A 26295-nucleotide genomic window follows, 5' to 3' on the forward strand; every position below is an offset into this window, starting at 1 on the left:
AGGCGGAATTTGGAAGTGTGGAAATGCAGCACCCGGACAGTCTGTGGCGTGCACATAACAAAAACACAACTCTGACTGGCACCCTTCGCATTAAAAGCTAGGTTAGGTCAGGAGTCAACAACCCATGTGTTAAGAAGAGCCATTTTGTCCTTTCAACAAAAATCAAACCACCTTGGGAGCGACAACATTTTATGTCCAATATGTCTCAGTATGTGCTAAAGTCCTAGTATAGGCTAAAAAATATAAACGAAAACACAGACTTACTTTGCTCTTCTTTAAGCTTTAGCTATAGCCGCTTTCCTCCCATTTCCGCTTCTTATTCGCCAGCGTCTTGTTCGAATTTTACCGTTCCACCTTAAATTCAGATCGAGGCACTTCATGTAAATGCGGCACCATTTAAAGTGGAACGGGAAAATTCGAAAGAGGAGCTGACTTCATCTTCGCAACTTTTTAGTGTTTGACAGTCTCTCGTGGCAGATTTAACACACCAGGAAACCCACTGCAGCGCTTATAAATGCGAGTAAGTCCATTCATCTCCACATTTTCGTCTTAAATCTATCTCTTTGCCTTTTCGTTAGCTACGCAAGGCTGTGTTGCTATGTGACCTGCAGTCTGCAGGCCAGTTCTTAGTTGTTGAGAACCAGGGCTTTCGTGCTATGTTGCACGTCCCATCTCGAAGATATTTTACTGACACAGCAATCCCCACTCTCTACAACGAGACCAAAACCGAAGTTATAAAATTACTAAAGAAAACGGGTAGGACAGCTGTAACGTGCCGTGTGGACATCCATTGCCGCTGGATGTAACAGCGCATTTTATCACAGATGAGTGGCAGCCAGTGTCTCATGTGCTCCAAACAAGCAGTGAATGAGAGCCTTCTAGTTCACTTGCTACATCACTTCCTTTTGTTTTATTAATAAAAGATATTCATTACAAATACTTTGCTTTAAAAGCACCAAGTCCCCACACAGTAAGCTCTAGAGCAGTAGAAACATATTCTGTGAAGTGATAAATCACGCTTCTCTATCTGGCAGTCTGATGGATGTCTGGGTTTGGCAAATGCCAGGAGAACATCGCCTGACTTCACTATGCCAACTGTAAAGTTTGGTGGAGGAGCGATAATGCTATGGGGTTGATTTTTAAGGGGTTGCCCTAGGCCCCTTAGTTCCAGTGAAGGGAAATCTTAATGCTTCAGCATACCAAGACATTTTGGACAACTGTATGCTTCCAACTTTGTGGGATTAGGTTTGGGGAAGGCCCTTTTCTGTTCCAGCATTACAGTGTGAAAATAAGCTGCTTACAAATACCAGTAGGTAATCAATACCACTGTTACCAATACTAAAAAATCTGTATAAGCTTAAAAATGGCCACACATCAGTCTGGAAGAACATGCAGACCTTTCTCTCCTCTCTTCTTGCGAGTACGGTCGATGTGGTCTTTGAGCTGGATGCGCACTTGTCTCTCGTTGGGCTGGTCCCGGATGAAGGGGTGCTTCAGCAGCTGGTCTGTAGGAGGCCTCTGTGTGTAGTTCTTTACCAGGCAGCCTTCAATAAAGCTAAAAAATTTCTTGGACCTGAAAGACAAAGAGAAGGAGAGAGGTCAAAAGTGATAGAAAGAAAGTAAGAAAGAAAAAGAAAGTTAAAAAGAACATAAAGAACGAGAAAGAAAAGTAGCAATCAAACAAAGTAAGAAAGAAGCAAAGAAAAAAACAAAAGAAGCACAGAAAGAAAGAAAAAGGAATAAAATAAAATCAAGAAAGAAGTAAAGAAAGAAAAGGAAACAAGGAAAGAAAAGTAAGTAAGAAAGAAAGAAAGAAAAAAAGAAAGAAAAAGACAAATAAACAAAGATAAACACAGTTATAAAAAGGGAAATTTCTTATGCTCTTTAACCTGATCTGTGCAGTAACTCTTTACTGCAGGTCAGTGTTAATGAAGCTACATGACACTCATGAAGTGTTCATGAAGCTACAAGCTCTTCCTAACAACTGACATAAACCTACACAAATATTTATAAATGGTTATTTCAGTATTCCAACAGGAATGTGTAATTTGTCAAAGACGGCATTTGCCAACAATCAAGTGACACTGACTTTTTCTTTTTTTCTTAATTAGGTTGTCATGACACTTTGGGGGCTAAAATGACAGACTTCATCACTATTATGTCTCTGTGAGATAATGCTTATGAAGTCTAAAACATCAACGTCATCTGATATTGACAAGTTGGCAAATGCAATCTTAATGACAAATCCCTACTGGAATACTGAAATAAACAGTTCTGGCCACCATTATTGGCACCATTTTCTTGTTACATAAAAATTAGAATATCTTCATAAATAAATGAAAATATACCAACTTTTTATCATTAGAATATTTTAATAGATGTCTTATGTTATTAAACAAAAAAGTATCTTTTCAACGTGTAGGAAGGGATTTTAAAGAAAATAAACAAAATATTACATGGACAGTATTAATGGCACCCTTTCCTAACATTTTGTTGCACACCCTGCTCCAGCCTGATGGAAGTTTTTCCCACTCCTCCACTGCAAATTTTCAAGCTCTTGAATGTTTGCAAAGTTTCTTTTCCCTATGGCAGATTTCAGGTCTCCAAAGATGTTCAATGGGGTTGAGATCAGGACTCATTGCTGGCGAATTTAAAACAGTCCACTTCTTCCTTTGCAACCACTCTGTTGTGCTCTATGGTTCTTTATCATGCTGGAGGACCCATGATATTTGACCCAAATCTAGCTTTCGTATACTAGGTAGCATTTCACATCTCGCTCTGAAATACACTGGTAATCTTCTGATTTTATTATTCTTTCAATTCAGTTAAGGCAGCAAAGGAGCAACATTATGGATCCATCACCATGTCTGTCTGTAGGTAGGGTGTTCTTTTGCTTATAAACTTCAATTCATCTTCTATAAACAAATGGCTGGTCTGCATCACCAAAAAGCTCAATTTTTGTTTTTGTCTGTTCACAAAACATTTGTCCAAAAGGATTGTGGTTTGTCTAGATATGTTTTGGCAAAGGTCAGTCATGCCTTCTTGTGTCTTTCTTTCAGCAATGTATTCCTACATTCCTACAGTACATACTGAGTATTCCTTGGCCTTCACACATTAGGTCCCTCTTGGTCTAGTGTGTAGCATATGGTACAGGTTGAAACCATCACTCCAGATTGCTCTGGATTTGCCTTTAGCTTTTTGGATGTCATACGTGGTGTTTTTTCCACAGTTCTCAAAAACCTTCAAAGACTTTTCTCACTGATTTTCTTCTTTGACTCACATCCTAGGAGGTTCTTGATAGTTCCATGAGTAATAAATGTCCTAATTACATTACACACTGTTGAAACATGGATGGCAAGGACTTTGGCGATGGCCTTGTACCCTTTACCATTCTTGTGTTTGAAGATAATAGTACTTCTTATGCTCTCAGATAGCTCTCTTGGCTTTCCTTTTGTGAAAAAGGATCAGGGTAAGTAAACTGCCCTTTTTAAGCATTAAAGCCATCATTCATTGGTTAATTCATGATTAAAGTCATGTGGGCCCTCATTTATCACAGGTGATTCTAATTTCTAATTTATTACTATTTTATTTATATAATCTAGTCTAATCTGAATAGAATTCATCAAAAGGGTGTCAATAATTGCTTTTTTCCCTTAGCTATTGTGTATCAAACATTAATCATTCAGGGGTGCCACTAGATTTTCTTTATCTCTATTATTTTCTACATTGTAGATTAATATTGAAAACATCAAAACTATGAAGGAACATAAAAACAGTAGTAAACAAGTAAACAAAAAAAGTGTTAAACAAACCAGAATAGATACTTTAAAGTGGCCACCTTTTGCTTTGATGGCAGCTCTACACACTCTTGGCATTCTCTCAATCAGCTTCATGAGGTAGTCACCTGGAAAGGTTTTCAATTAACTCTTTAACTCTCTTTCATTTAACTCTCTTGTCAAGAGTTAATTTGTGGAATTTCTTGCCTTCTTAATGTGTTTGAGACCATCAGTTGTATTGTATGGAGGTAGGGTTTGTACACAGTTCTATAAAGTAAATAGCCCTATTCGACTATTTTTCTAATCCATTTTATTGCAAGAAACACTCAACTAAGTGAACAGAAACAACAGTCCACCATATGACATAAAGGTCAGTCAATCTGGAAAATTGCAAGAACTTTGAATGTATCCTCAAGTGCAGTCCCAAAAACCATCAAACGCTATGATGAAAGTGGCTCTCACGAGAATGGCCCCATTCCCTCTACTGCAGAGGAAATGTTCATTAGAGTTACCAGCCTCAGAAACCACAAATTAGTAGCACCTCAGAGTTCAAGTAGCAGACACTGTTCAGAGGAGACTGCTTCCATCAGGCCTTTATGGTCAAATTGCTGCAAAGAAGCCACTACTGAGGAAGAAGAACAAGAAGAAAATACTTGCTTAAGCCAAGAAACACAAGGAATGGACATTAAACCACCAGTGGAAATCTGTACTTTGGTCTGATGAGTCAAAATTTGAGATTTTTGGTTCCACCCGCCATGTCCAATCTGGTTTGCACTTAATGGGACCATCATCCGTTTTTCAACAGGACAATGACCTCAAACACCTCCAAGCTGTGTAAAAGCTATTTGACCAAAAAGGACAGTGATAGAGTGCTGCGTCAGACGACATGGCCTTACAATCACCTGACCTAGACCCAATTGAGATGGTTTGGAATGATATGGACTGCAGAGTAAATCTAAAGTATAAAACATATTCTCGTTTGTTTAACACTTTTCTGCTTACCACATATATTTCCATGTGTTGTCTTCAATATGAATGTACTATATATACACAAACACAAACACACATACCAAGCTACAAAATCAGCTGTTATAATGTTCTATATCATTGCACCCAAAAAAAATCAAGGTCACCTGACATAGATGTTATTTCTGCTTGACACAAAATGTGAAGGTCTTCAAATCCAGACATTTAATCTAGCTGTCAGTCCTGGATTTTGTTATTACAGGTAGGTATGATTCTCAGTGGCTAATCAGTTACATCAGCAGTTCAGTTAACTAGCAGTGATTACAAAATACAGGACCGGAAACTAGATTCCAGACCACTTAAAGACCCCTAAACTAGTGACTAGAGCTAAATGTCTATTAAATCTGACTGAAACTGAAATAGATCTGATGGACTGATTGAATCAGTCTTGATCAGGACACTCACCATTTTTTGGATTTGAGTCTGGGTGGAGGGTTTCTGGGAATAAGGAAGAGTGCTCTCATCGGGTGCATGTCGCACAGTGCTACAAAGACAAAACAGACACTTAAGCATGAGATTAAAATTCAGTTTCTGTCTCTGAACATCTACATTTAAAGTGTTTATAATGACACTGTTTTTTATGTAATGGTTGAAGGGGAACTGAATTTATTTTTTTATTCTTCATAATAAATCATTTAAATGTAAACAAAAATGCTTCTGAATGGTTTTGCCCGAATTGTTCACAGTGGTGGTGACAGGAACCAGACGTTCACCTCTATAATCTCTCTCACACAAGGTTATCACACGGTTATGACCACACTGCCTGATGTCTGAGACACTGTTTTACGATAGTCTTAAGAAGAATTTGGCTTTAAAATCCATTCATTCAACTGACATAAACAGTGTGTTATGAGAAAGTCGTCCCCAAAGAAAGCTTTTTTTTTTGGATTTTCCATTATTTTACCATCATCAATAGTCCATACAGAAACTCAGATGAAACGTGTAAGTTCACTGGGAGTTTTAGATTATAAACAAGAACTATTTGTGTTGTAGACATGGTGACTCCTGGTTCCTATCATCAAAACTGTAAAGAAATCTGAGTCTCTACAATGAACCACTCTGTCTGAATGTTTACATCGCAACCACTGAATTATGGAGAAATTTTGAAAAATCAACAGAATTCCCATTTATAACAAACATTGATTACAAAATTTGAAAAGTCTTGAAGTTTTGTTATAAAACAAAGTATATATTTTACCATATATATTTTGATTAAAACTGAGTTTCTCTTTAGGTGGAATGTGATTTTAAGAAACTTGTCCAACCTCACAAGCGTATTAACAAAGAACAGATTTGTGGGCGGAGCCTGGATAGGTTAATTCTATTTAGTGTTTAAAACTTGGAGGACGCTGTGGTTGTCCATAAAAGATGCATTTTAAATGACTCTGACTTGCAAGCAAACATTAAGTAGGAACCTTAGTCTAACGGGGAAAAAACATTTTTTTTTTACAATTTTCTATATTTTTACTGTAGCTTTACAGAGATTTAGGTTCAGAGCAAACACTGACATGGAAGACTTTTAAGAAGAAAGGGCAGGTAGAGGAAAAAGGTAAAGCCAACAGAAGAAAAGTATAGAGAAGGTAAAGCTGTGTTGAGCTAACTGCACTTACGTGGTGCTCCCTCAGCCATCTCTATAGCCGTGATTCCACAAGACCACAGATCACTCTGGATGAAATCAAGAAAGATAAAAGTTTACAAGAGTAAGAATTTAGTGCAAAGTAACAGTTTCTCAAAAAAAAAAAAATCTAATTTACACATTTTCCCTTCAACACACTTAGAAAATATTGTCAAATAAAATGCTCAGGCCAGCTAGTTGTGCACGACTAACACATGGACGAACATGTCATTGCTGACTATAAATAAAAAACAGTGATCCATTTGGCTTTAATTAGGTACTTAATTGTACAGTAATATTTGTATATAGATATAGATATATATACAGATAGCAAACTATGTCTGACAACTCAACACTCCAAATGTGGGTGCTCTGTAGTGCAGTACGTTCATAATTATGTTTAGGCATACACTGTAGTGAAGTAAGCTGCCTGTCTATAGCAAGCCTCCAGACCAAAAAATAGCTTAAGTAGCCACTGGCTCCTAAAAAAATAAATAAATAAAAAAATATCAGGCGCCAGACATCTGAGGAGTTAAATGTCTCTAAAAGCCCCCTCAAAGAAAGGTATTAGGTGAAATGGTTATGAATACACTGCCTGATGTCTTATACATTGTTTTACAGTAACTTTATGATAAAGTTTTGGTTTAAACGTATTTTAATCAATTAATTTCAATTAATTCATCGTGGAGGGATATGAAGGCAAAATAGTCCCCAAAGAATTTTCAGATTTACTACTGTTATACCATCATCAATGTTACATTAAACCTCAGATGATGTGTGTAGGTGCAATGGTGGTTTTGGATGGTAAATAAAATAACTACATTTGCATTGTAGACATCACGAGTCCTGGTTTCTATCACCACCACTATAAAGACATGAGTCTGTAAGTTCTCTGCAAATGAACCATTTCACATTAAAACAGTCTGAATGACTGTTTATATCTCAACCCCTGAATTGTACAGAAATTTTGAAAAATCGGTCTAATTTCCCTTTAAGCATCTCTGCCTTCCACCGTGCCTGATAATCGACACATCCAGCCCGCTATTTTTCATTAACAAGCTCAGCTTGGCTCATCCGCTGTGTTTGTCCTGTTTTACCGCTCTGACAGGCGGACGACTTCATGTGACGCTAAAGCCTATCGGTTACTTTTTCAAATAAAAAATGCTAATAGAAAATACATAAAAACAAAAAAAGTAATAAATGCAGAACAATAATGATAAATAGTTACCCATAAAATAATAATAATCCAAAGTTGCTTCCTGTCACCACTGGCAAGTTAATTAATTTTAATACTCGCAAATTAATAACAGTGGTCGCAATTGTTATTGCGTTTTAGTCGCAGTCTAGAGCCCTGAATAGGCTACGTAGTGGCTGTGTTTGAAGCCACATCTCGCCCACTATGGCTTTTTGTAGTATGTTTCTGTATTTAATTTATTAAGTAATAAAGAGAGTTCTAAGATGAAATGAATGCTGGCACTAGTGTGTGCGCCTTCGTAAAACTACAGTTTCAAATTTTGGATGGTGCGTGTTGTCTGCCTGATGCATCTGGCGTGCATGTAGATGTTATTGTCAAATATTTTTTGAATAATGCCTTATAAATTTAAATATCAAATTTGACTTAAATGCCCTTCCCTGATGTTTGGATATTACAATTCAAAAAGGGAGAAAAACAAGTGTATACATTATAAAGATTATTATAGGTAATTGCAATCAATTCTAACATTCCAAAATCGCTACAGTACATAAGTAAATACATGCAGGTCTTACCCTGTAGTCATAGGTAGCATCAGGGTTTTCATCACAGGCAATGACCTCAGGTGCCATCCAGTATGGAGTGCCAATGAAGGTGTTCCTGCGACCAACGGTGCGGTCGAGCTGGGCACTCACACCAAAGTCCACTGCCAGATGTAACCAGAGCAAACCATTTCAAAGCACTTCAGCACAAATGAGCAGATAGTGGGATTAACAAATGTTAATTCAGATGTTTTTGGTAGTATGGGTCAAAATATGCATGAATTAACTAACATGGTGATAAAAAGTTTAATTTACAATAAACTACTCTGTATGCTAACATGTTAACAGCAACATTTTTACACTGGGAAATAAGCGTAAACATTGATAAAATGAAATATGGTTCAGTTTCATTAGCTGATGTATCTTTTCACCAAATCTATTTTAAACATTGATATTTCAAACAGGAATTTTTTTTTTTTCAATTTTTCAAACGGGCTATAACCTCTATTATATAACTTGAACAGGCTGAGTGTACCATCGTTTGTGCAGTTAGGAGTTCACCTCTAGCAGCAACAGTTTTATTCCAATGTAAGCTGTCATGCATTGTAACATCATAAAACAAATGCAATCATTACACATTACTATAACTCAATATCTGGATCCATCGATACTGTCTAATAAACGCACAGCTAGAGCAAATCATTCACACTGCACTGTGTATTTTACTTTTAGGTTTAGACTCAAGGTAAGAACTAGAAATACAATAGTTAATTTATATACTCAATCCAAACTCTTACTGGGCCACTGATTTAAAGAACATCTATTCTTACCCAATTTGACCTCTGCATTTTCAGTCAGAAGTACATTCTGCCCTTTTATATCTCTGTGAATAACATGATGGGCATGTAGGTGAGCCAGTCCCTGAAGAAAAACACAAACACACAGACTTTGAGTCTAGAGATTTGAGCACACTGAAGCTGATTCAGTGCGTGAAAACATGCACCCGTGCATGAGTGCCTTATTTACATAGTATTTGCACAGGACACTCCACAATTTACCCTTATATACATGTAATTTACATGAAACATGTCCTAATACATCTTTTAACAGTGATCTAATAAAAGAAAAGTACTCATCAGCTCATGTGGTTTTGTAATATGGGGTCGAGCAGAAGGTGCAAATGGACAGAACTTAAACAGCTTTATAGTGTTATGATTTGAAAAGAATAAAATGTGAAATGAACTTCATGTAGACTTTCAGTCAGTTGGCAGAGTGATGTCACTGTGTGAATATTATAACAAAATACTGGCTGTTTGAGTGACAATATTGCAGTATATGAGCTTCTGCTGTATTTTAGGGAGGAAGATATTTACTCCATATACTCTGTTTTTAAATAGAACATGTAGTCGGAGCATTTGTTTATATCAGTGTACATATAAAAATAAGTAAATCTACTTTAGTACAAGAATTGCTGTGTGCACAGTTATTAGTATTATCATTATATTCTATTTTTACTCTTATTGCTGATGTTACTTTTGAATCTGACATTACTTTGATTATTTTGCCACCAATCAGGCATTTTTCTGACTGTTAGAACAATTAGCTTAAATTTACAGGCACTCCTACAAGACGTGAGTATGTACAGATATAGGAAAGATAAAGTAACAAAACTGTGGGTGGAATTTGCATGCGATCAGATTTGACCAACTGTGATAAATAAAGATCACGGTATGCAGCAGTGAGACAGGAGAGCAGAATGTTTGTACAGTCTAATCTGTAAGTAATGGGACAGCGACAGATCTTGTTGGTTTGTCTCTGCACTCCATCTCACTGGATTTAAAATTAAATACATATTAACAAGCAAGATTAAAATTGCTAGAAAGCAGTTTACATTCTTAAAAATAGAGGTCCTCAAATTGTTCCTGGCTCATGTGTTCTGTTAGACAGGTTTTCTGTGATGTGTTCCTTTGTTTGGTTCTTTAAGCCCTTAAAATATCAGGCTTATGACATCACAGGGTATATTATTCAGTAGTTATTCTTAGATTAATGGAAGTTTGGACCTGCCAGCAGGTCCTGGTCGTTTACTTAAAAAAACTTCTTCACACTCACACATCTAATTTATATCAAGTAAAAAAAAAAAATAGCACTATTGATCATGATTAATGTGTGGTGAGATCAAATAATGCTTAATCTCTAGGCTACATGCTTACTGCAGTAAGGTCTCTATCTCTCTCAAAGATAGTTATTTAAGTAGCCTGTATTTATCTTGGAATAGGCTCAACATGCAAAATCAAAATGCTAAAACGAGTCTTCTTATTTTCTGCTTAACATCCCTCTGTTAGTCTTAGGTCTAAGGTCTTAGGTTACTTTTTGGTTTCATAAGTTATTTGCGAACCATCAAAATCTGAAGAACTTTATGGTTCTTGAAGAAACCTGTTAGAAAGAGAGATTACCCAAAAAACAGGTTTCAAGCTCTTAATGGACTTTGTGGCACTGACCAAAAATGGTTCTTTAGAGCACTGTTTCTCAACCCTCTTCCTGTAGGCTCACTGCCTCACACATTTCAGAGCTTTTCCTGCTTTAACACACCCACTTTAATAGAATAATGGGCTGTTAATTCGCTGACTAGTTGGATCGGGTGTGTTGGGAGCAGGGAAACAAATTGTGCAGGGCAGTGGGTCTCCAGGACCAGGGTTTAGAAACACTGCTTTTCAGAAAATCTACTGAGAAGTGGAAAACCTTTTTTTAGTTTTGAAAGTGAGGGCACCCTGAGACTGATAATAATCAACATCCCTAACCAGGGTAGTTTTCAACCTGCACCGGAATACTGTGAGTTCCTTGAATGTTCTTTTCTTTATTGACATATCTACACCTATAAGTATTCTTCATTACCGTTAAGGTGGTCCTTTATGCTTTTCCACCACCAAACAACTGATTCTGACACCCAATATTTTAACTCTTGTTTACTTATTCTAATCTTTTAGCCTTTATGGCCTACTTTCATTGAAATTCTTCGATCCTCATTTTGAGAAACAACAATAAAAGCATCAAGATGCAAACACACCTAGACACAACTGTAGACTTTTTGTTATCTCTCTTATGCATCAACTAAAGATACAAAGCCACACAAGTCAAGAAACAACTGAGAGGCCAAATGTCCAGTACATATGATTCCTATACAAATGTGTGATTCAACCAATATAGATTAAAATACCCTTAAATAAAAAACTTAGTTACAAGGCTTTGATCTGACAGTGAACAAATGCGTATGAGTGTAGCACTCTACCCTGAGAATCTCTCTAGAGATATATGCAATCCAGTCCTCCTTCAGCGAGTTTCCTTTAGTGTTCTTCACCAGGTCAGTGATTGAGCCAGCACCACAGAACTCCATCACCAGCTACACAAAGAGAGAGAGTGGTAAGAAAATCACATTCAGTTATACCACAGAATACTCAAAAGACCATAATTTTAGCAATAAATAAACTCCCATTAGCGGAAACTCCTGCTTTTTTCTTAGGGGAGAAAAATGTAAATCCCAAGTGCTTGACTTCATTTTTTAACTTTTACTAGTCCTGAACAAATGGAATAAAGGGTATAATCGAATGTTGTAACTCATCTGCCTCATCGTATTTACCCAAACAGCTGATTCTGAAGGCAGTTCTCTGCTTCTATACAGTTTCACACACTGTACTGAGAGATTTTCTCACTGTTGTATTTTGAGCCAAATGTCTAAAATAACATTCTCAAATTCGACAACCAAGCTAGACTGGAATGGTTACTTTTTCAGCACAGCTGATGGAAGTGTGTTGAAATGTAAAGTTAAAATCATATTAACATTATAGGTGCCATTTTGTTGCTCTTTCTCATTCAATAAAGTTTCACATAAGGGAGAATCCTTTCACAGTTTACATGAACTTTACTATTTACTGCACCACTACGACCCACACATTCTACTATACACTCGCTGACAAGTCTGTGCCAGTCACTAAATCCTCCCATTCAGGTAACCGTGTGAAAAATAACTGCTTTAAATAGTTGAAACAGATAGAGGCAGAGCTTTACGCAAGAGGAGGTATTTTTTCCCCCTTTTTTTATAAAAAAATGGAATAGATAGAAAAGAAGTAGAAAGATGGAAAAGATGGAAAAGAAGTAGAACACCAGCAGCAAATTTTCTTCCAGTAATTCCAGTAAAAAAACACGTTAGCGCTCCGATGACAGAACAGATCGAATTACCTCATATACGCAGACCTGACATACGTCAATTAGTGCTTCTCAAATAACTTCACCATTCAGCTATACAAACAATTATAAACACCAGAGCACAGCTCAAACACTGCCCCATCCTGAACTACAAGCATGTAGAACATAAACATCTCACCCCCCAGTACTGTGTTTTAAGTGTGCGAGGCACTAATGGCTACTGTCACAACAAATATATTTAATAACTAAACAATAAACAAATAATTAAACACAATTCTTGTGTGCCTATATAACAAATAAATATATAAATATAAATATAAACATATATTTAACACTGACTGTTCCTCAGCCTTTTAGTGCATAAAAAATGTGCTCTTTTCTGATGTAAGGAGCTGTTAGAATTTTATCTCTTTTTATTTTTGCACAATAGTGAACACACACACACACACACACACACATCATCTAAACCGCTTATCCTTCTGGGTTGCGGGGTGAGCTGGAGCCTATCCCAGCTGTCACTGGGCGGAAGGCAGAATACACCATGGACGGGTCGCCAGTCTATCACAGTTCAGACACACAGACACATACATGCACACACACAATCACATCTAGGGACAATTTAGCGTGTCCAATTGGCCTGACTGCATACCCACTGCGCCACCATGCCGCCCCGCAATAGTGAACAGTATTTTGTAATTTTGTATTTTGCTATTTGCTTAATATAGAGGCTGGCTAGACTTCTGTATTTGTGTTACAGCCAGTCAGAGGTGCAATATTTTAATAATAATGTAACGCTTCTCATGTAGTCATGGTGATACGACAGCTTTATCAATGTCAATTCTGATTTCAGGTTGACTTTAAACTGCAGTTAATGAATTCTTACCATCACAGGTACAGGACTACTCACTGTCACTCTTACTTTGTGCTTCCACTTACTGGACACTCTATGAGCTCCACCTGCCCTAAAAGTCCACTATATAAACTGATCAGCTGTAATATTAAATTCATCTCCTTGTTTCTATACTCATTGTCCAGCTCCACTTACCATATAGGTGCACTTTGTAGTTCTACAATTACAGAATGTAGTCCATATGCTTCTCTGCATACTTTGTTAGCCCCATTTCATCCTGTTCTTTAGTAGATTCTGCAGGCATAATTAGCATATATCATAGGCACCAAAGTTCCCACATGCTCAAGTTTGCAGATAGTTGGCCTACAATGCAAGCAAATGGACCCCTTAGGTAGGGGTTAAAGTGGCCAGTGAATGTGTACAATCTCATATTTACATATATGCTCCCTCAAACTGTTAACTGTAGGTAGGAGGGATAAAGGAGAGGTATACTGACCCAGAGCTGGTCATCATGGCCTGGAGGGCTCTTCTTGATGAATGCTCCATAGTAGGTTGCAATGTTTCGATGGTGAGAATACTTCTTCAGCATATTAATCTCCAACTTAATTTCTTCCTCTTCATCCTAGAGAGATGAGAAAAAGCATAAAAACACAAGAGCGTGTACAATTCTGCATAATTAACAGCACTAATAATCCATGAGGCAATGAAGCAAAAACACACATTTTTAAACACATTACTCCGAGTCAGCAACTTTATAGGCCTTTAGGAGGCTTTCTAAAATGGTGAAAACTGATTTCTGCCAGTAATTTATAAGCGACTAGTGAACAGTTTACATGCAGTTCATGAATCATTAGTGCCTGTTACAAACAGCATTTACATAGCATGCATGTGCACAGTTCAAATACTACTGTATCCTGAAATATTAGCCTTTGAAAATGGTTAAAACGTGATTATTCTCATTCTGAGTGTGTAAAATGTACACACTGTATGGTAAACTGTAAAAAGCAGCAATAGCTACTGTTACAACAAACCCAGTGTGTGTCTGTGTGTGCGTTAGGGAGAGAGTGAATGAACGAGGCAGGCGATAATGCAGGCGAGGGGGGTAGGAGAAATATGGTCAGACTGACGTCATCCTCCTTTTCCCCTCTTGAAAATCCCTCAGAGAGAGAGAGAGAGAGAGAGTGAGAGAGAGAGAGAGAGAGAGAGAGAGAGAGAGAGAGAGAGAGAGAGAGAGAGAGAGGGAGGATTCATGCCCTTCCTAGAGGTGGGCAATATGGCAAAAATATTATTATATTAAGACCTCTTTTCACAATACACATGCATGCATCATGATATTTCTTTTTTTCATGCATTTAATAAGTTGGAACAGACAAAATAGTACCTGTATTGTCACATACAAAAATACTACAGTAATAATACAATAATAAATCTACAACTACAGTGATTTTTATTCCAGGTTTAACAAACTGCACTGCACTAATTTGTAATGAAACGTGTAGTTGGTTGGTGTTCTTTAAGTACTGACGATATCCATGATATGCTTAGAAAAGCGTATTGTGGCATCATTTATCACAATCACGATAAAAAAAAATCCATAATCCCACAGCACTTCTGCTGAACCTTCTTATAGATAGAAAAAAAATATTTTCTTCTGTCTCTCGCACACTATCTCTCTCTTTCTAACTCTCTCCTATTGCCCCCCCCCCACTATCTGTCTCTCTTTTTCGCTCCCTCTCTCTCCGTTTTCGTCTTTCACTGTCTCTTTTTCCTCTGTTGACCCCACACTTTCTTTCTCTCTCTCTCTCTATCACTGACTTTTCCCCCACTCCCTCTCTCTATCTCTCTCTCTCTCACACACTGGCCCCCGCCTTCTCTCCCTCTGTGTATATAGAGCAGGAAGCTGTATGTGGGTCAAGCACAGAGCACAGAGCACCAGAGGAGCTGATTTAGAGTCAGTCCTGTGGCAAAAACACACACACAAAGACACCCCTAAGGGAAGAGCACCCTCTAAAGACCAGTAAAACTAACAAAGCTGTGTGTGTTTATACGCATAATTTTACTTGCACTGTAAAATGTATATATTTTACTTAATAAGGGCGTCTTCTTGTTGGACCATGTGTCTCTGCTCACTGACTGCCTACAAACTAAACCACATCATTGGAATAATAATGACAACACCTTATCTGAAGGTTGCCTTCACAGGGACTTTAAAAGTGCATAAGCATCGTACATTTGAAGCGATTGTTTTAAAAGTATAATATGAAGTGAAAGACACAATAAAGCATTTAATAAGGCATTTTAAACTAAAGTGACAGACATTTGTTTAATTTATAACACTGTTAAAAAGCATCATTCCAGGTAAATGAGCTCATGAAGCAGAGGCTAATTAAGAACACTACACATCATTTCTATATAATTTTAAGAATAAAAGCACAGTTTCCATTAAGGTACCAAGACATACGATTTTCTTAACTAGGCCTCTGAATTATAAACTCCAAATAAAGAATAGGAAAGACTTCAGTAACAACCCTCCAAAAGATTTTAACGTCATCTAAAAAGACAGTAACTGTATGACTTTTAACTTGAGCTCAGCATGATGGGAGGGAATATACGCTGTATCCATGGCAGAAACTTGGTGAGATGCTAATATGTTATTAAAAACGCAGTCAAAAATAAAAACCCAGCACATCACTGTCTGCTTTTCAGTTGACTGTGTTTTAGCTCAGCAGATAGAATAAACATCGCTGGTTGAAGGTGAGCTGCAGTTTGGAACTGTTGGTCGGAACTGCTGGCTAAACTGGATGGTTACCAAGGCTGCTAATGCACACGGACCAGCTCACGTTTTAGTGTTTTTCTTTGGGTTTTAGCCCCTGTCCACACTAACACAGAGCTTTAGTTCACAGATTCATCAAAACTCTAGTTTCTGTATTTGAATATGGACTGATAAAAACAATTAAGAGGTTATTTGAAAACGGCCATATCGTGTACTGTTTATTGTTGTTTTCCATGTGATGAGCTGCTTTAGGTCTCCATATCTGACATGGTAGATGACTGGACTATTAATGTTATGTGTAATATGAAAGTTATTTATATAACTCACCACACAGAGGCTATTTAATTTAGAAGAGAAATATAGACAAGCAGCCTATTGTGGACAGCCTTGTAATTTGTGTTGTTCTGTTACTGTTTCTGCACCTTTCAAAACAGTGTTCACCAGAGCGATGCAAAAAATATGTTACTGTGCTGCTGACAAAAGCTCTTTAGAAAATAATCTTTGTATTTTTAATTTGTCGAATATAATATTGCCACACTAATAGGTGCAGGTTTTTATTTCCCAACTAACTGATTAATCAAGGCATAATGGACCAACCTACTGATTATGAAAATAGTCATTATTTGTAGCCCTAATACAAACTTTTACATACACTTTCCAGATACTGTACTGCAGCGCAACTGGTACTGATGCACTAACTACACAATTTCTACCAGCCAATTCATCAATGAGTCACTTCTGATCACTGGCCTGCTATCGTCTGGGCATCATTCAGGCGGTCAATCATTCCACTAGGTTTGAGCGGTATCTATTTTTTTCATAACTTCCTGACATTTCACCAGGGTATACAGTATTTCAGTTTAAAAAAAAACTCAAAACCTAAAAGCTGGGCTGCTGGTGACGGACATTACTGTAGCACGTATGACACCGTCTAGCCTACAATGCTGTGTATCTAATTTGCAATTAGCCTACTTAGTAAGTCTTTCTAGGTTTAAATACTTATGGGCCATAGAATAATGAACTGAAGTGCCCCTTCTTACATAGATTAAACATACTTTGCTGTAGGACCCGATGACATTGCCATGACTGATACTGAAAGAAATTTTTACCTCAAGGTAAAATTATATCTTGCAATATTTTCTTATTTATTTATTTATTTATTTCACACGCTCTCTTTTTTAATCTTGAAATACAACCCATCTCCAAAAAAGCTTTTCAGGGACAGTTGTTTTCAGAAGTCTTCCTGAGCCCACGCAGTGAGTTCCACTGCAGAATCATGTCTGTTTTTAATGCAGTGCCACCTGAGGGCCCAAAGATCACGACCAGCAAAAACTGGTTTTGGCCTTGTCCCTTGCATAGAGTTTTCTCCAGATTTTCTGAATCTTTTAATGTTATTATGTACCTCAGACAATGAAAAGCAAAAGTTCTTTGCTATTTTACATTGAGAAACGCTATTCTTGAATTGTTGCACTATTTGCCTGCGCAGTCTTTCACAGAGTGGTGAACCCCTCCTCATCTTTACTTCTGAAAGACTCAGTCTCTCTGGGATGCTTTTTTATACCCACTCATGTTACTGACCTGTTCCCAATTAACCACCAGGTGTTTTTTAGCATTACACTTTACCAGCCTTTTGTTGCCCCCATCCCAACTTTTTTGGAACGTGTTGGCATCAAATTCAAAATGCCCATTTATTTAAAAAAAATAAATCAATCAAATTTCTCACTTTCAATATCTGATATGTTGTCTTTGTACTGTTGTCAATGAAATATAGGGTTTAAATGATTTGCTCATCATTGCATTTTGATTTACATTTTGCACTGCATCCCAACTATTTTGGAAATGAGGTATATATATACTCTATATATACTATATATATACTTTTTTTTTTAAATACCTTTACATGGTTACCAAATAAGTGAACTCTGGCACTGGTTACTGTTAGTTTGCTAGCTAGCATGCCAACAGCTCTGCCCACCACAGAACATGTTAGATTCCAGCTAACTAAAGCACAGACACTAGTTTAGATGACTTAAAAATGAAAAATGATTAAAATCTGACACACTGAAGTCAAGCAGCCGCTGAAGGGACAGAAAGGCAAAATTAAACCTGTTCTGAGGTGTTGGGATCTTTAGTCTGATATTCTACCTTAACATTAGCTTAATGAGAAGCTACAAACCCAAATAGTGCCACACTTCATAGCACATGCTTTATTCTGAAAAGTAGTGTTCTGTTGACACAAATTTAGATGATAAAAATGTCTGACAGCAAAAGCAGAGTGACTAATCAAACATATTCTGTGGTGTGTGCAGAGAATGTGCGGCTCTGATGTGTGCAGCTCTTTGTTATAGCTGAGCTGCTATTATCAGCTGGTATTGATTTCAATCCGTTTTTAATAGTCTTATCTATCGTTGAGCTCCCACACCACCAATCAGTGAGCCCTGTAAATCTAAATGGGTGAGATGTGTTTATGTATCCGTTCAGACATGGAGTAGAAATTTGACACGTCATACCGCCCAAGCCTACATTCCACATGGACATGGTCAAGTTTGAAAATTGCAGCAGCGTTATAGTACTTTTTGGTGGCAACAATGATTTAGTTAATGCTACAAGTTATGATGAGTATTTTACTCAACCAATAAAGTGATACTCTAACGTAGCTAGCTAATTAAAGTGACAAGAGGAGTCTGTAAGACGTTTGGTTTAGAGGTTGAAGATACAGAGATAGAAAGAGAACTCAAGTATTTTTAATCCATAACTGTATTTTTTCTAATAAATGCTACTTTAATTGGCTCTTCAAGCTATGATTGCATGTATTAAATGTAAAATTTGAATTTTAGTTCTTTTCTTACCTCTGTGACGTCCATGACCTTGATGGCCGCCAACTGTCCAGTTTTGACATGCCGACCCTGTTCAAAACGAAGGAAAGAGTCAGAAAGAGAGTGATTAAAGGGGCTTGTTTTTAGCTTTGACTAAAGCTGCCCTAAAATTTACTGTGGTCAATATGTAACAATCAAAAAGCAATCTTTTGAGGCCACTGATTAGAATGCAATATCCCTTATGAGAGAATTACACTTCAGCTGTGTTACAGAGAGAAGACAAGCAGTTAAGACAGAAAACAGCTTGTAATGACAATGCTTAAAGGAATTCCCACCTTAATGACACATTCAGTCAAACTTCTTCAACTTGCTCGCAGTCATATAATGAGAAAAAAAGGGTTTTCAATGGCTGCTCACTTTCCATGATACAGAGCTTCCTGTGTTCAGAATCTAAAAGCCATTAGGATCAGATATCGCAACAAATGATACATTTCCAAGTATAGCAAGTATGCAGTTTCGAGTTAAAGCAGGAATTCAGAAATGAAGACTGCACAAGAAACAGACAACTGAAGTAGAGATCTGAGATAACTATTTGAATGAAATTCCACAAATCAGGTGTAGTAGCATTTATGGTGCTTTTTTGCCACCTCTTCTTGATCTATTTAAGAACCAAAAAGGTGAACACAGTGCATCATGTTCTAGGCACTGTTCAATAAACGTCAAACGGTCTAACACACGCTTTCAATACACGCTAACAATAAGCGTATTCTCCTTTCAGGTTAATTAGTGCTGTAGAGAAGTTGGTTAGCATTAGCTGAGCACTGCTCACCACATAGCATGTTCGATTCTGGCTAACTAAAGCTAACTGGCTTTTTTTTACTTGGCAAGGCAACAACTAAGATGACGGATCAGCTGTGTCCCAGCAACTAGAATCTTTTTTGCAAACATCACAAAGATTACAATCTCTAAAAGCAGCTCAAACTGTGCTACAAACATCCCAGTTATACACAGAAGAACTCAAAATTTCAACTTCTGAATAAGGCACTAAATCTCTCAGTGCGCGTTTCACTTTCCAATGTGGACAGTAGTCCAGTGTTATCGTTTGCCTGTTCTGTGAGGAGTAAAGGATCTTATCTGCACTTGTAGATTTGGCCTGTTTGTTTTGTACTTCATCTCGTGGGGAGCTGCATCTCTAAAAGCAGCTCAAACTGAGCTGTGTGTAGCTGCGTGCAAAAGCACTCATAAAGCTTAAGCTTCTCAATTAGAGGAAGCTCTGCATTCTCCTTTCAGGTTTCCAACATGGAGAGCATCCTGCACAGTGTCACTTTCCTGAGAAGCAAATGACATCTTTTTAACTGACATGCTGCCTGTTTTTTTTTTCAAGGTGCATCTGATGCGTATAGTTCTCATGAGAAAAAACACTGTGTTAATATTTAGCATTTTCATGTTGTATTCAGTGTGTGGGCCTGAGAAAATGTGTTCTGTGGTGAGCATAGCCATCATTTGCCCTTGCTAACGTTCGTCAACTCACTTCAATTATGGAATATTGAATATTGGAAACTATCTATAGATAATTTTATACTATGTATAGAGACTGATCTCCACAACACTAGGGGACAGTCTGCATTTTGATGCGACAAGTTTTCATGCAAGCAATGTAATGTTACTAAGTTTAAATTATGCTGCTGTCAAGAACCTAGATAACAGCAGTCTCTACTCTGCTAGCAATGGAAACAGATAGCAACTTTCAAAAACGCACGCATTCACTGAACAGAAAACAATGCCAAACAACACGGAAAGCCGTTGACACAATCACTAACAAAAAACAGTAAAATGATAACATTTCCTGAAATTTATCGCTTTCCGTAATTTTAATCTTACTTGGTGTTGATTTCTGTTCAGTGAACGCATGTGCCCAAGGGCTTGATGAAGGGGATCATGAATTTGAGGGGGAACTAAATTGGATGCAACACCGGAAAATTGACAGTGACTGGATCAAATGCTGACTCAGCTATGGGTAACTACAAATAATTGTATTTGGTGTACTGGACAAAACCGTTCACGAAATCCATGATTGGTTTCAGGAAAATGAGGTGGGAAGACTAATCATACTGGACAACATTCTCAGCTCTAGAGCACACACTGAAGTAGACCTGGTATTTGTTTGTCATCGCTATGGATTTTCCAAAGAGCAGATGAGTGAGGGCTGTCCCTCTTCAACACTATGCAATCAGATTGAAAACTTACATGAGAAACATGAGAAAGTCAGGAGAGAGTGTCTGACATTGCAGTGCTGAATACTGAATGGACCATTCTTGTGGACTTGGAAAAAAACAGTCAGTGCATTTAATGTCGTGCCTGGTGGGCACCAAAAACATTGTTTAGACTTTCATAAATATAGGTTATTTGCTAAACATTTTATAAAACATTTTATACTTAATATATAGTTGACTATATAAATATGCAAATGTTGCCTGTGCTTATTACCATGCAAAATATTTCTTATTACACAGTGTAATTAGGTATTTGTTACGACAATGCAGCACTATCTGCCTTGCCTACATTAAAATTGTGTCCTAAGAGCAAGTGACCCGAGTGAGCGTCTACGATAAAACCGAAATGCTCCCATTATAATCAATGAAACTGTCCACATCAACTGGGAAAAGCAAAGCGCATGATGGACACCCCATTTCTAGTTTTGATGCATCATGCCGCTCTGCCATTACACCTTAAAATGGATGAATCTTCCATGAAGTGAAGAAAAGGAGGGATTTCTACGACCCCTCGGGTAATCAATCTGGAGAGAAACTGCCAGAGTGCTGGAGGTGAAAACCATTTGTCTTATGTCACTGGACACTTAGCTAGTTAGCTGGGTAGACTTAGCAGATACAACTGAGCTAAATGTTATTTTAACTGTTATTTATACTACTGTAGTTAAATGGGCGAATAAAACATAACCTGTTATACATTTTGTTACACTAAAGTCCCAAAACCACACCCTGAAGGCTTTGCGACATGATGCAATACCACATTTGATCACTTGCTTGCTGTTAGGACATGGTCTAAGACTAGTGGCACTGTACTAAGACTGAACTAGTTCTGCACAACCATCACAAATTGCTACATGTTGCCTTTATGTGACATAGTTAAAGACAGGCCTGCATTATTTAACTCAAAGTTTTTTGGATCATTCAAATGGTTTGATTCATGCAAACAACCAAAGAACACCTGCAACTGGTCAGAATACTAATAGCTAGGGGTGCATCAATATCAATACTGGTATTGGCCTGATACCATGCTCATTTACTCATACTCCTCCTCATAAAAATGCGCAGATAACAACATCCGACACCAACTGATGCTGTGTGACATAAGCAGAGTGTAAACTGCCGCGATAATGAAAAAACGACGGGGAGTAAACAAGGATCAGCTCACACAGAGAAGTGATACTGACTCTGTGGAGGTCCAACACAAAGCCTTCTGTCACTTTAAACATTCTACCTTGGCAATGTCCCTCCAATATATGCCCATTTTGAATATGATGCCAACAACACGTTCCAAAAAAGTTGGGATGGGGCAACAAAAGGCTGGTGAAGTTGTGTAATGCTAAAAATGCTAATCTGGAGAAATCTCTGTATGCAAGAGACAAGGCCAAAAACCAGTATTTGCTGGCCACAATCTTTGGGCCCTCAGGTGGCACTGCATTAAAAATAGACATGATTCTGCAGTGGTAATCACTGCGTGGGCTCAGGAAGACTTCTGAAAACCACTGTCTGTGAAAAGAGTTCATAACTGCATCCACAAATGCAAGTTGAAACTCTAAAACAAAAAGAAGAAACTGTATATAAACAGGATCCAGAAATGCCGCCACCTTCTCTGGGCCCGAGTTCATTTGAGATGGACTGAGGTGAAGTGGAAAAGTGTCCTGTGTTCCGACAAATCAACATTGGAAATTCTTTTTGGAAATCATCGATGCTGTGTCAACTGGGCTAAAGACCACTCAGCTTGTTATCAGTGCACAGTTCAAAAGCCCGTATTCATGATGGTATAGGGGTGCATTAGTGCACATGGCATGGGTGATGTGCACAGCCATGAAGGCACCATTAATGCTGAATGATATATACATGTTTTGGCAACATATGCTGCCATCCAGACGACGTCTTTTTCAGGGAAGGCCTTGCTTATTTCAGCAAGACAATGCCAAACCACATTCTGCATGTATTACAATAGCATTGCTCCGTATTAAAAGAGTCTGGGTACTAAACTGACCTTCCTACAGTACAGTCCTGTCACCCACTTATAACATTTGGTGCATTATGAAATGAAAAATACGACAAAGAAGACCCCGAACTGTTGAGCAGTGAAAATCATATATCAAGCAAGAATGGGAAAACATTTCACGTGTTGTGGGCATCAAATTCAAAACGGGCATATATTTTTCAAAAAACAAACACACACAAACACAATCACAAGCACTGCCCTAATACAGGTGGAGACACGTAGGCTAACAAAAAGGCGTTAAAAAAAGTATATGTGACTTTTACTCTGATTGGCTGAATTGAATGACCAGCTATAAACATCAATACTAATAATTTTTTTTAATTGTCTTTGTACATTAGGCTGTAAAGACACCATGCTGTCTAGGGGGAATCTCTAGGCAACTCACGTTTCGATTTGATTATGATTCATTATAAAACGATTATCGATGCATCTTGATGCATCTTTTTTGCCATACAGGTTTTATTTTTCTCACTGTGTGACAACTTGGAACTTTTAACGCAAAGTATCTGTCCATGATCCATAATGAATTTACTTCCAATATCTTTTATTAATAAAACAAATGGAAGTGATGTGGCAAGTAAACTGGAAGACTTTCATTCATTGCTCTTGTTTGGAGCACAAGAGGCAGGCATTCCACTCATCTGTGATAAAATGCGCAGCTACGGTGAAATAAGATCCTGTGGCAGTGGGTGTCCATGCAGCAGATTACAGCTATTCTACCCATTTTCTTCAGTGATTTCATAACTTTGGTTTTGGTCTCGTTGTAGAGAGTGGGGGGTTGCTGTGGCAGTAAAATATCTTTGAGATGGGACGCTGGATCTCAGTTCCAAAGTGTGCAACATAGCACGAAAGCCCTGGTTCTCAACAACTGAGTATGGATGCGAATAATAATAGTAATAACAGTTGCGATAGAGTTCACTTCGTCCTTTTCGATTTGGGTGGAAGCTTTGACATCGCTTGATCGATGGTCCACTGGTTGGCAGCAACTACAACCGGGTGGAAAATGGGTGGAAACATGTATTATGCTCCACAGAAGCCAAAATGCTTCCATATGCTAGCTCAGGGGTCGGCAACCTGCGGCTCTTTTACTGGCCTGATGTGGCTCCACATCAGAATTAGATTTCTAGGTAAAAATAAAATAATCCTCATTTGCAGTAAAATAAAGCTCTGCTGATTGTTCAAACACACAGTTTCAACAATAAATGATCTCACACACTGGAATTAATGTAACCTATAACTGCTAGTTCACCTAGCTAGTAGCTAATGAAAAGGCAAAGAGAAAGATTTAAGACAAACATCCATAATTTGGAGATGAATTGACTTATTTGCATTTATAATCACTCCAGCTGGTTTCCTGATACATTTAATCTGCAACGAGAAACTGTCAAACACTAAAAAACATGTGAAACTGAAGTCAGTTTCTCGTTCTCCAGAACCGACTTCAGCCTTGTAAAAAGTAAAATATTGAGAGACGTTTTACTAGCAGCTGTTCTACTTTTGTGGAAAAGTTTCCAGCTGGTGATGCAAGAAAAGCAGCTACAGCTGAGCTAAAGCTTAGAGTAGAGCAAAGCAAGTCTGCGTTTTTGTTCGTATTATTTTTTACCCTACACTAAGACAATGGCACGTGCTGAGACACATGTACAGCCAAGATGATAAAATGAACTCAAAAATGTCGTGGCTCCCAAGGTGGTTTGATTTTTGTTGAAAGGACAAAATGGCTCTTATTAACATTTGGGTTGCCGACCCCTGCACTAGCTTTTAATGTAGTGTGCACTTCCGCATTTTGCATTCTGTCAACGTTACGTTATCAATTAAAATTTAGAAAATCGACAATCAAAATTTTGACATTTGTGAATCGATTCAGAATCGTCCACATCCGCATCGCGATGCATCTAAGAATCCCCACCCTAATGCTGTGCATAGCGTGTACCACCTGGTTTCAGTGCACAGTGTGGTTAGCCAAGATGCTGTAGCTTAGACTCTCAGCGTGTTTGCTCTGTACCAGCATGTTGCTCTGTGCAGTATGTTATTTTGAATGAAACAGTTTTATTTATAATTGTTTGCAGACAGAGCTGTCCGTAGAGGCTATGTTTACGTAGCATGTCAATCAGACCAAGCATTTCATACAGTGTGAGTTTACAAATCATAGGCTTTTTCCTTACATGACGGTCTATTCAAATGTATAGTGTGAGTCACAAAAAACAAAATTTCTAAAATCACACAGTGTATGTCTGGCTTTACAGGACATTCAAATAGAGCTCAACAAGCTAATCAAAAGACTCCAACAAGTCATAAAGCTTGAAACGTAAGCTCCTCATATGCATTTGCCTCAGATGTGATTCCTGCTGTCGCTGTGCTACAGGGACTGTTGTTGAAAGAGACAGATGTGGATCAAAACTACAAAATATACTTTATTTACAGCTGTACAAAAGCGCTTTTCTGACGTTGGACAAAACCCGCTCTTTTCCACTGCAGCGCTACTTGATCCAAGGGAACCAGTTGGTAGCGTAGCTAACCAATGTGCATCATTTAAAAAAACATTCAGCTGTTAAGGTCTAAGGACAATTTTGTAGTAAGTTGCTGACACTATCCTATAATAAGGAGAAAGTATGTGTGTATATTTGTTACAGCAGCAGTCTTGGTGCATTAAGCACTTCTACCAGCTGAACTCATCACATTCTACCTCTGTTCTCCTTGTATGTGTGATAACTAGACCCTTCACACTCAACACAGTAACCTACAATCTGTCCACATTCCACAGCAGAGCCATAAATAGAGCTCGGCTCATGAGGAGGTGCCTTTAACCAGCTCCTGTCCCCCAGCTGTTAACCCCTGCATTATCCCTGCAGACCACATGGCCAGCCTGGAGTTAATGATGTCAGCCAGGCAAAGGGAGGGGGGTGCAAGGAACAGGACAAAGGAGAGGGAGAGCAAGAGAGGCAGGAGGAAAGTGGGAGTGAGGGAGTGTGATGTGTGAGAGATAAAGAATGAGACAGACAGTCAGAGTCAGTGAGGAGGTTACCTGCTGGTCAGGCTGCCTCGATCTTGCATCATGCTGCATCTTTCTTTTTCTATCTGTTTTTAGCATCTAATATAATATGTAATATCTGCTACTGTGAATATACAGTATGATATACACACACAGACACAGTGGGGTCCAATAGTCGGAGAACACTAATGATAATACTTCTATTTTGCATTCATTTCTAATACAAGTTATATTA

At 38.0% G+C, this 26295-nt stretch overlaps 1 protein-coding gene across 9 annotated transcripts in view; it reads right to left on the reverse strand.

Annotated features, from left to right (window-relative positions):
• The window catches only part of map4k4 (mitogen-activated protein kinase kinase kinase kinase 4), a 105296-nt gene that overhangs the window by 46400 nt on the left and 32601 nt on the right, over positions 1–26295 (reverse strand). For 8 of the 9 annotated variants that reach the window (XR_005006545.1, XR_005006546.1, XM_036561899.1 and 5 more), the window contains exons 3-10: positions 18824–18880; positions 13698–13823; positions 11438–11548; positions 8982–9072; positions 8185–8315; positions 6413–6467; positions 5208–5286; positions 1398–1573 (exon numbers count right to left, since the gene is read on the reverse strand). Coding sequence is in view for 7 of the 9 variants with exons in the window: in XM_036561899.1 (XP_036417792.1) it covers positions 1398–1573; positions 5208–5286; positions 6413–6467; positions 8185–8315; positions 8982–9072; positions 11438–11548; positions 13698–13823; positions 18824–18880 (826 nt within the window). In the remaining 2 variants the exon portion in view is untranslated. Of the gene's footprint in view, positions 1–1397; positions 1574–5207; positions 5287–6412; positions 6468–8184; positions 8316–8981; positions 9073–11437; positions 11549–13396; positions 13496–13697; positions 13824–18823; positions 18881–26295 lie in introns of those variants that run through there. The other variant, XM_036561896.1, reaches the window with a different exon arrangement.

This window comes from Colossoma macropomum, unplaced genomic scaffold (genome assembly GCF_904425465.1).
Source record: "Colossoma macropomum unplaced genomic scaffold, Colossoma_macropomum, whole genome shotgun sequence".
NCBI classification, from domain to species: domain Eukaryota; kingdom Metazoa; phylum Chordata; class Actinopteri; order Characiformes; family Serrasalmidae; genus Colossoma; species Colossoma macropomum.